The sequence below is a fragment of the Cricetulus griseus genome, assembly GCF_003668045.3.
Source record: "Cricetulus griseus strain 17A/GY chromosome 1 unlocalized genomic scaffold, alternate assembly CriGri-PICRH-1.0 chr1_1, whole genome shotgun sequence".
NCBI lineage: Eukaryota > Metazoa > Chordata > Mammalia > Rodentia > Cricetidae > Cricetulus > Cricetulus griseus.
In genome coordinates, this window is record NW_023276807.1 from 61,668,454 (window position 1) to 61,680,299 (window position 11,846).

The 11,846-nt window shown below is 43.5% G+C and overlaps 1 protein-coding gene across 1 annotated transcript; it reads right to left on the reverse strand.

The window, feature by feature from the left end:
• Positions 1–10,453: 10,453 nt before the first annotated feature.
• On the reverse strand, positions 10,454–11,125 carry Ccdc70 (coiled-coil domain containing 70). Its single transcript, XM_027395226.1, has one exon. The coding sequence runs from the start codon at positions 11,123–11,125 to the stop codon at positions 10,454–10,456; it is 672 nt and encodes a 223-aa protein (XP_027251027.1).
• Between the last annotated feature and the right edge of the window lie 721 nt (positions 11,126–11,846).

Genomic DNA, 11,846 nt, shown 5'->3' on the forward strand with positions numbered 1-11,846 from the left:
AAGCTAGAACTCAAGATCTCTTCATTACTATTTTTAAAGCATCTGGAAATTGATGGATGATGATGATAAAGAAGAAGGGAGAAAAGAGGAGGGGAAGAAAAGGAAGGAAGGAGGAGGAGAAGAAGAGAAAGAAGAAAGGAAGAAAGGAGAAAAAGAAACTGTCAGAGGAAGAATGTGAATCTAGAGTTCAGTACTGTCACCCAAGTGCCTCTAAACTTAATACACTTAATATGTTCTGAAATCTGGGGTTCCCAGCCTGCCTTCCTGCATTTGTAGACTTGGGGTACATGTTGGGGTGATGCCATGGTCATAGTAACTATCACCATCACATCTGAGTTTTGTTTTATACAGGGTAATAAATATGGATCAATTTCATTCCTCTGTGTACAGCTATTTAATTGGACTAGCCCTATTTGTTAAAGATGCTGCCCCCAAACCACACTCCCAGTGTGCATTTCTGGCTTCTTTGTCAAAAATCAGGTGTCCATAGGTGAGCAGACTTATGTCTGGGTCCTCAATTCTATTCTGTTGATCAACCTGTCTGCTTTTATGCCTATACTAAGCTGTTTTTTATTACTAAAGCTCTGTAGTACCACTTAAGATCAGGGATGCTCTATTATTATTCATGATTGTTTTAGCTATCCTGGATTGTGTGTGTGTGTGTGTGTGTGTGTGTGTGTGTGTGTGTGTGTGTGTGTGTGTGTGTGTCTGTTCTGCAAATAAAGTTACTTTGACTTCTTCCTTTCCTATTAGTATCCTCTTGATCTCCTTCAGTTGTCTTATTGCTCAGGCTAAGACTTCAAGTTCTGTATTGAATAGAAATGGAGAGAGTAAACATCCTTGTCTTGTTCCTGATTGAGATATGCCCCCTGTATCTCAGCCTTTCTGGACCAGGCTGGCTTCGAACTCACAGAGATCTGCCTGTCTCTGCCTCCCCACTGCTGGGATTAAAGGCATGCACCACCACCACCCAGCTTATCTGTTGTCTTTTGTAGTTAAGACTGAGGTATGGATTTTGATTGACCACATCTTAAGATATTTTATAGAGCCATGATAATAAAACAATATGTTATGGCACAAAAAACAGACATGTTAGCCAATGGAACAAAATCAAAGAAAACACGGGTACATGTACATGGGTACATGTAACTTCAGCCACTTAGAATTTGACAAAGATGCCAAGAGCAAAAGCTGGAGAAGAGCAAACATTTTTAACAGATGCTAGAGAAAGCTGCATGTATCTATCACCATTGTACAAACATAACTCCAAATGGATCAAAGACTTCAATATGAAACTTGCAATACGGAAACTGGTAGAAGAAAACATAGGCAGTGCACTCTGTGATAAAGGAGTAGAAAAAGACTTCCTGAATATAACTCTATTTGCTCAATAATTAAGGTCAGCAATTGACAAGTGGAACATCATGAAACTTTATCACAGGTAAAGAAACAGTCTGATGAAGAAGAAGCCCATGGAATGGAAAGAATCTTTGCATGCTCTACATCTGAGAGAGTAATAATATCCAGAATATATAAAGAACTCAGAAACAAAGAGTCAAAAAATAAGAAGGACCCATTCCAAAAGTGGTCTTGAAATCTGAACAGAGCGTTCTCAAAAGAAGAAAATGGCTAAAAAATACTCAAATGTGTCCATTGTCCCTAACAATTAGGGAAATGCAAATCAAAACAACCTGGAGATTCTGTCTTACCCAGTATGATTAAACAAAACATGATTACCCAGTATGATTAAACAAAACATGAACAACAAATCAAACATCAACCAAACAATGGACAACAAATGCTGGTGGTGGTGGTGGGTAAAGGGAATCTTAATTCACTGTCAGGATTGTAATCTGGTGCAGCCACTATGGAAATCAGTGTGGAGAATTCTCAAAAGCTATAAAGTTAATTTACCTATACACTTATTGGCATATTCCCAAAGGACTCAACATCCTACCCTGTTCTAGAACATTATTTTAAGGTGTGTTACAGTTGTTTATTCTCTAGAACTCCTGTCTAATGATGTAAATATGTATTGCTTTTGTTTATGCTTCATTTAACTCTGTGAAGCTGTGATTCTTTGCCTGTCTAAAACACCTGATGGTTTAATAAAGAGCTGAACTGACAATAGTGAGGCAGGAGAAAGGATAGGTGGGGGCTGGAAGGCAGAGAGAATAAATAGGAGAAATCTGAGAGGGAGGAGCAAGATAGAACAAGGAGAGGAAGACAGTAGGGGCCAACCATGGATTAAGAGTGAAAGATTTACAGAAGAGAAAAATAAAAGCCCAGAGGCAAAAGGTAGATGGGTTAATTTAAGAAGAGCTGGCTAGAAACAAGTCAAGCTAAGGCTGGACATTTATAAGGAAGAATAAGACTCTGTGTGTGATTTATTTGGGAGATAGGTGGTGGGTCCCCAAAAGAAAAAAAAAAAGCACTACTCCACATTTGTCATAAGCCCAAAGGACTCAACATCCTACTCCACAGATACTTGCTCAGCCATGTCCATTGCTGTTCTATTCACAGTACCTGGGAAATGGAAACAGTCTAGATGTCCTTCAACTGTCCAATATATAATGAAGATGTTAAACATATATACTATAGAATATTATTCATCTGTAAGGAAAAGTGAAGTCATGAATCTTACAGGTTAATGGATGGAACTAGAAAATAACTTATTGAGCCGGGCGGTGGTGGCGCATGGCTTTGGTCCCAGCACTCGGGAGACAGAGGCAGGCAGATCTCTGAGTTCGAGACCAGCCTGGTCTACAAGAGCTAGTTTCAGGACAGCCTCCAAAGCCACAGAGAAACCCTGTCTTGGAAAGAAAAGAACCTAACCCTGACCCAGAAAGGCAAAGGTCTCATGTTCTGTTATTGGAGGCTTCTTGCACCAAATCTTCAGATGTGAGTGAGTACATGTCTTGGAGTAACTGCAGAAACCTGGAAAGCAAAAAAAACAAAACAGGGACTTTTGCCAGGGTAAGGTGTGATGGAGCATTAGAGAGGGGAGTAGCAGGGGGCCAGTGATCTGGTTAGCTAAAAGGGAAATGTGGGGAGGACTCTATTTAGGAAGGGGGAGGGAAATAGGAGAATGGAGGGTAAAATAACAGTCAAGATGTCTGGAAAAGTTATAAGGAATAATACTATTAGTGATTTTTAAAAAGCATAATGCATGTAAATACACACACACACACACACACACACACACACACACACACACACGTTTTAGTTTTAATGAACTTTGCTCTTCAGTACTGACAATGTTCCCTCCAAGAGCCAAAGACCACCTAAGAAAACTCCATCACCAGGCAGGAGAAGCCCTCTTTTGAGCTATTGGTCAGGGCTGTTCCAAGAGACTAGCCCCCTCCCCTGCAAATAAAGACAGTAGGCTATTGCTACTGCTATTACCTTTGTTGCCTGCTGCAGAAGTGGAACCCTCTATTGCTGACGACTGGCTTTCATGGTTTCAGAAGGCACCATGCAAGTTTCCAAAGGAGGAAACAATCAATAGTCCTACCCAGCTATGATGCCTATCTACGAACCTCAACAACCACCAGAATAGTATAACCTTACGGATACGATGATGCCAAGTGTTCCTTGGTGGTAACCATCTCCTATTTTATTGGACTCAAGACCCACTTAATAATATACTTTATAAGGGAAACCTCGATAATTCCTCAGGGCTAATGAAGTCATGGATCTTGGAGGGGAACCTATAACCACCACTTTACTAAACCAGCATAATCCCTAACTACAATCTTAGTATTTGTCCTTAGGCCCACAGATATGTGTAGTCTTGACCTCTCATCAAGGATGTCTGTCTGCAACAGAGACCTTAGAAAACCAGAACCAATAAAAATGAAGAGTTGTGGATCCCAGCCCCAATGGATATATTTACATAACAACTCCTGCACTTAAGGCTCAGGGATCCTTGCAGAAGATGGGGGTAGAAGAATTTCAAGAGCCAGAGGATCAGGGAATTTTCTGAGATTTTGTCTCCTAGTAATCTCAGAAACTATATCCATAGAGTTCCACCAATATGAATACCCAAACTTGAGCTGAATGAGGACAACAATATGACATGCTGAAGTTGACAAGGAAAGGCCCATGAGGCCTTAAAGAACCTAAGGAATGCTGAGAGTGGGAGAGATAGTCTTCTCCAGGGAAGTGACCAATTGGTTATCCAATACCAAATGGTCAGCCTTGAAAACATACATACAAGTGACATCCTACAGAATGAGCCAGTTATATTTAGGAGATTATATATATTAAATGTAACAACCATTAGTGAAATAAGAGACCATGAATTTTTTGTTTGTTTTTTGTTTTTGCAGATTTTATTTGAATTAGAAACAAGATTGTACCTTGTCCCTCCTGTCCTCCCCTACCACCGCCCCCCCAACTAAAACCCTACCTATCACATATCCTTTCTGCTTTCCCTGGATGGTGAGGCCTTCCATAGGGTGTCATCAGAGTTTATTGTATCCTTTGGGATAGGGCCTAGACCCACCCCCTTGTGTCTTGGCTCAGGGAGTCTCCCTCTATGTGGAATGGGCTCCCAAAGTCCATACCTATGCTAGGGATAAGTACTGAACAACTACAGGAGGTCCCGTAGATTTCCGAGGTTTCCTCACTGAAACCCCATGCTCCTGGGGTCTGGATCAGTTCCATGCTGGAATCCCTATGTTCAGGTCAGCTGTTTCTGTGGGTTTCACCAGTCTGGTCTGGACCCCTTTGCTCTTCATTCGTCGTCCTCTGCATCTGAATTCCAGTTCAGTTCAGTGATTAGTTGTGGGTGTCGGCTTCTACTTCCACCAGCTGCTGGATGAGGGCTATCGGGTGGCATATAAGTCAGTCATCAATCTCATTATCAGGGGAGGGCATTTAAGGTAGCCTCTCCTTTGTTGCTTAGATTGTTAGTTAGTGTCATCTTTGTAGATCTCCAGACATTTCCCTAGTGCCTGATTTCTCTGTAAACATAAAATGTCTCTTTCTATTATGGTATCTCCATTCTTGTTATCTTCTATTCTTCCCCTGACTCAACCTTTCTGCTCCCTCATGTCCTCTGCATCCCTTCTCTTCTCCCCTTCTCATTCTCCTAGCTCCCTCCCCCCTTTTCCTGTGCTCCCAATTTGCTCAGGAGATCTTGACCCTTTCCCCTTCTCCAGGGACCATCTATGTCTCTCTTAGGGTCCACCTTGTTTACCATCTTCTCTGGCAGTGTGGATTGTAGGCTGGTAATCCTTTACTCTATGTCTAAAATCCGAATATGAGTGAGTGCATACCATGTTTGTCCTTTTGTGATTGGGTTACCTCGCTCAGAATGGTTTCTTCTAGTTCATCCATTTTCCTGCAAATTTCAAGAATCCATTGTTTTTTTCCGCTGAGTAGTACTCCATTGTGTAAATGTACCACATTTACTCTATCCATTCTTCAGTTGAGGGGCACCTAGGCAGCTTCCAGTTTATGGCTATTACAAATAGTTCTGGATCTTGTGGTAAACTGATTCCCATTTTCTTGAGGAGTCGCCATACTGATTTCCAATGTGGCTGTACAAGTTGGCACTCCTACCAGCAGTGGAGAAGTGTTCCCCTTTCTCCACATCCTCTTCAGCATAAACTGTCATTGGTGTTTTTGATTTTGGCCATTCTGACAGGAGTAAGATGAGACCATGAATTTGAAAGAGCGCAGTGTGTGTGTGTGTGTGTGTGTGTGTGTGTGTGTGTGTGTGTGTGTGTGTTTATGAAGGAGGGTTTGGCGAGAGGAAAGGGGAGACATGTTGTAATTGTTATTGTAATCTGTTATATTTTTGGTTGTGAGCCTAGCGTTTAATGGCTGAACCATCTCTCCAACCCTATATTGTAATCTCAAAGATAAAAATGAAAATTTGTAAAGAAGGAAAAAAGCCCAACAACAAAAACAGGCCCTAGAGTTCAGACATTAAGAACACTTGCTGCTGTTTTGGAGAACTGGGTTAGGACCGCAGCACCCATGTGGTGGCTCACAACCATCTATGAGCTCCAAGGAATCAGATGCCATCTTCTGGTCTCTGGGAAGACACACACACACACACACACACACACACACATGCACAGACATACATGTGGGCAGAACACCCATACACATAAAATTAAATAAGCCTTTTTTTTTTTTTAACTCAGTTTAGCCACTGTTCTTGTCTTTTTTCCCCCCTTTGGAATGTTGTAGGGTTTTCTCTTTTGCATTCATTTGGGCTCTGTTTCCATCCAACATCAGTAGGACCTATTGATTTGGGCCTCAGCAAGGCAGGGGTAAGAGGTTGCTCACTTCAGAAGCTGGGGTGGGACACGGGGAGGAATGAGAGAGATGCAATAGCATGCTGTCTCTTTGCAGTTTTGTTCCATCCAGGTCCCCAGCCTACTGTATGGTGCTGCTCTTACTCAGACTGGAAACACCCTTGTGGACACATCCCCAAACTGTGCCTTACTGCTTTCCTAGGTATAGCTCAACCCAACCCAATATTAACAATCAATATTAACCAGACCAGCTTATTGTGCTTTGTCACTCTTGTGTTAGGAGGTGAACACCAGACTGGGCTACATGGTAAGACTTAAAACACACACACACACACACACACACACACACACACACACACACACACACACACACACACACACCCAAAAACCTGATTACCTGTCACACTTGTTCGATCCCCCCTCACCATAATATTTTCACTTTTTTTCTTTTTGGATGTCATTATATGGTGCTGGAACTCCTAGATTAGGACCAGCTCTGCCTCTGTCTTTCTTTGCATGTGTGTTCCCTACACTCCCCTCCTTCTCCTTCTCCGACTTTCCTACTTTCAAGTTTTTGTTCTTTATCCCTTATTCCCACTTCTACCCTGCCCTCCCTTTGCACACCCCAATCCAACCCTTCCTGTTCCATTATTTCCCTTAAACCCTTCATCCATTGCTTTTTATTTCCCCTTCCTTTAAGTAACACCCCCATTACCCCTACTAAGTTCATGACCTCTATGGGTATTCAGAATGGAACACACATAACCAAAGATTCAATGCTGCTGTCCATACACAAGAGAAAACACATGATGTTCTTTTTGAGCGTCTGGTTTACCTCACTCAGAACAATTATTTCCAGCTCCACTATTGATCTGCTCACTTCTTACTTTGTTTTTCTTAACAGCTGAATAATATTCCATTGTGTGAATATACCTATTGTGTGAACATTTTCATTACCTATTCTTTAGTTGATGGGCATCTAGGTTGTTTTCACTTCCAGACTATTGTAAATAGAGTGGCAATGAACGAAGAGGAGCAGGTGTCTCTACTGTAGGACATAGGGTTCTTTGGGCATATTGACAAGAGTTTTATAGCTAGATAGTGATAGATCTATCCTCCACACCAATTTGTGTAGTGGCCTCACTGGTTTGCACTTCCATTACTATTAAGTCCAAAGTGGGCCTCAAAAGTGGCAGTACTGGTGATAATTTCCTAAACAGAAGGACTCTGTAAACAGGATTGTTATTGGGCAAACAGAAACCTAAATTCAGCATTGCACAGGAATCTCATGAGACAGGTTTTCTGTTTACCAGGAAAACCACTATTTCCCTTATCTGCCTAGTACATCAACCACTATGAAATCCTCGAGCTTTTGAAGCTTTTTCTTGATGTCTAGAGAAGATTGGGTAACAAAAGCCAAATTTAGAGCCTACCCATTCTAGAGGGTCAAAGGAAGTGTATGTTATGAAAACTTCCCATTAAGCATTCAAGGAAGGCCAGGTGGTGGATGTACTAGGGTCCTGTCTGGGGTAGGTGGAAGGAAAAACCTCCAAGTTTCTACCTCTGGCAGGCGACTGCGGCCAAGAACATCCCAGTACACTTCATCCCTCAGGGGTGCATAGTCAAAAGCAATTGTTGGCAATCATCCCAAGTGGGTCCGTGGGTTTGGAGAATAGACTCAGTGAGAGAGGTCAGAGCCTGGGGCTTTTCAGAGATGAGAGCATCTAGAGTCTACCAATTATAGAGGTCTGCTGTAGAGGAGGATGCATAACCCTGGAGTTAGCATTCCTCTTGGTCCTCTGTAAGGAGGAGAGCAGGAGTCAGATGAATACCCTCACCATTTCTTCAGTGCCCCTCCTATGCTCCCTCATATTACAGAAAAATGCCACCAACTTTAGAGCCACACAAATAACCCAGGGACCTTATTAAGCAGGTCCCTAAGTCAATAGATTGGATCAGGCCTATGATTTTCTATTTCCAAGGAGCTCTCAGGGGACATCAGTGTTGTTCTCTGTGTGTCACACCTGAATTGTCAGATGCTGTTCTAAGACTTCAGCCTGAACTGGAGGTGTGACAGTGTTGGTGAATTCTTCTAGCATACAGGAGGCCTTGGATTTGATCTCTGGCACAAGATAATGCCTTAACTTTAAATATGAATACATCATTACTTTCCTTGCCACTCCTCAGTGGCCCCCTGTTGTCCACCAACCTTATGTCAGTATTTCTTTTATAACTCATCAGTCTGTATCCCCCACATTCAATCAGTTATTTGCAGCTCCTCAGAGCACTGTACTCTGCCATTCTCACCTGGAATGCATCTTACTTCTCAGCTCCCAGGTCATTCCTACTCTCTGGGTAAGCTTCTCCAGAACATTAGCCCCTCTAGGAAACCTTTCCACAAGTCTCCACTCACCCTCCCAAATAGCTTAAGAGAAGAGCGAGGGATCACTCCAAGACAGACTTGTCTCTTCCGGCCTTCAGTGTCTGGAGATACACTTGCTCATTGACCTGCCCATTTTCTTACCTAGATCTGGAAGAGAAGAACCTGGGACAGTGAAAGGTCACAACTGTGTGCTGGGTAAAAGGAAGAATCAAAGAGACCCATCACTTGTCTCTGGTAGCTTCTCCAGGCACTCGTCAAATGACAGCTATCTCTTCCAGTGGTCTCTGATGGGACACTGAGAAAAGGGTCATTTCTATTCATTGTGTTCTCATAATTCCTGCTCCAAACTGGGTTGTATTTTCTTCTTTATGTCCTATTTTCCTTCTTGTCATTCTAGGAATCAAAACCATGACCTCACAATGCCATTCAAGTGCTTTACTGCTGAACTTCACTTCTCATCCCATCCCTTCCACTTGGGGTTCATGACACTCTAATTTTTTTTTCTTTGGTAGAATCTGGGGCTTGCTTGATTTTTACCTTTTGCTACTCTAGAGGTTCCTGCCATGCCATATGCCACAGATCTTGTTGGGTATGAACCTCAGCAGTCACTCTTGAAATCTGAGTGTCTAAACCATCATCTTGTTCTCGATACGTGTCAGCCAGTTTTTTATTACTGCACACCATACCCAAGGTAATTGCCTTACAGAGTGGGAAGTCTGGGCCTACAGTTTTAGAGGTTTTGATCCCTGGATTGTTAGTCACAGTCCCAGTGACCTGACTTCCTCACTAGACTCTACCTTTTAAGGAAGGTGGCCTCTAAAGACAACTGGGATTGTATTAGAGAAGGACCTGAAGCCCCAGGCAGAAGGGACATGTTCTGTTCCTGGCCACATGCAATCACTTTGCTTCTCTGGGTCTCACTTTCTTCATTAATGGATGTACCTTCCTTGTCACCCTAGGGTAATGAGAAAGCTTACATGAGTCAGCATGCAAGGCCTACAGAACTGACAACATGGAGACAGTTACATTGAAACCTATCTGGGTGTGAGGATCCAGAGGCAGGACAGGGAAGACTCCTGTAGCTCCTAGGTTATCACACCATCAATTTGGAAGGGTGAGTGGAGACTTGTAGGAAGGTTTCCTAGAGGGGCTAATGGCTTGGAAAAATTTACCCGAAAGAGTAAGAGTGAGCTGGGGGCTGAGGTGTAAGATGCATTCCAGGTAAAAATGGCGGAGTGCAGTGCTCTGAGGAGCTGCAGATAATTAATTGAATGTAGGGGATACAGACTGATGAGTTATAAAAAAGAAATACTGACATAAGGTTGGTGGGCAATGGGGTCACTGAGGAGTGACAAGGAATTTGCCAGACTTCTAGAAGTCTGTCAGCACAAGTCAGCCTTCCCAAACTGGCCAGAGTAAAGAGATCACCCCTGCAGGGTGACAGAGGCAGGATGTCACAGCTCCTCTGTCCCTGTATGTCTCTGTCTGACATTGTCTTAGTCTTCTTTAGACAACCTTACAAACCCCCATTCAAGCAGAGGACACTGGAGCCAGCCCTAGTGGCCAGCGATACAGTCTGGAGGATGGGATACAAGAATCACAGAAACAGCATGGCAGGGAGGATGCAGCCAACCTTCCTTGAAGAGCTGTTTTTTCAAACCTCTCCCCAGGACTTTATTATCTCTTTCATGGCAAAGAGACACATTAGTGTCTATTTCCTTTAGAACATGGGGTCACTCTGAACTTGGATCCCAAGCAGTGATGGCTATACCCCGTGGCCCTGTGTGTCCAGTGTTCACTATGCACGGCCACGGGGGAAGGCTGTTGACTGCGGCTCTTCATTGACATTGTACAGACCATTTTGGGGCCTCTGCTCCCCAAGGATTTGGAAGCCACCACCTTCCACCCAGAGGGCTTTCTCTTCCTCCCAGAGGGCATTCTCTTCCTCCCAGAGAGACTTTTTATCCTCCCACAGAGCCTTCTCTTCTGCAAGCAGGGCTCTTTCCTCTACCCACAAGGCCTTTTCCTCCTCCCATAGGGCCTTGTCCTCCTGAAGAAGATTCCGGTCTCTTTCCCATAAAGCATTGTCCTCTCTCCAGAAGGCCTTGTCCTCTTTCCAGAAGGTTCTGTATTTTTTCCAGAAAGTCTTTTCCTCTTCCCGGAAAGATTTTTCCATTTCCCAGAAGGTTTTTTCCTCTTTCCAGAAGTGTTTCTCTTCTTCCCAGAAAGGTCTTTCTTCTTCCCGAAAACCCAGGATCTGGCTCCGGAAGGCCCGAATCTTGCCCCGGAAATCCCATATCTCTTCCCTGAAGTCTTCTATTTTCTCATGGAAATTTTTCATCTCTTCTCGAAAAGCCTTCTCCTCTTGCAGCTTGTGTATTAGTTTCTTCTGACGAATACTGGGTGAGGACAATACCAGAGACCGGAGGCAAGCCAGCCCCATCCATTTGCTCACCTTGAAGGGAAACATCTTTCAATCAGCCGGAATGGTTGGTGGCTGTGTTGGAGGTCAGGGCTGTTGGCCACGTCCAGGTCAGTTGGTCAAACCCTGTGAGTACACCACAGAGAACACGTCCATGAGAATGGGAGGCACTCTGTCTGATGTGGGAAAATTTAACCACTGCTCTCTTAGTCCTATTAGTGAGAGACACGATTTAATACAGAAGAGTGCTGGGTGGCCATGGCTCTGAGCTGGTTGATACAGTGATACATTCAAGGACTAGTGTCCCACAAACAATCTCACCCAACCAAGACAGTGGTGTTAAAGTGGAAATATAAGTACATAAGGGTGATGTGACAATTTAAGGTGGTTGGTGGCTGAACAATTGGGGAGCAACTAAGAGCTAATTAGTGAGCACCTAAGAAGGGCTTCGGAGGCGCTGGCAGTATCCTGTTTCTTTGCTTGGGAGGTGGATGCATGCATGCATGTCACATAAAAATATGTTCCTAAATATGTTGAAGAGAAAAGAAGAAGAGGGGAAAGAGGAAGATGAGAAGGAATGGGAAGAGAAGAGAAGGGGAAATAAAGGGAAGGAGAGAAGAGCAAAGGAAGGAAAAGGATGGGAAGGAAGGGGAAAGGGAGGGGAGGGAAGAGAGGAGGGGAAAGAAGGGAAGGGAAGAGAGGGGGGAAGGAAGGAAAGGGCAATAAAAGAGGAAAGGAAAGAAGAGGGAAGGGAGAGGATAAGGACTCC

What these genes read in the sequence shown, in the direction of transcription:
- Ccdc70 (XM_027395226.1), bottom strand. Translation starts at nt 11,125, where the DNA reads ATGTTTCCCTTCAAGGTGAGCAAATGGATGGGGCTGGCTTGCCTCCGG.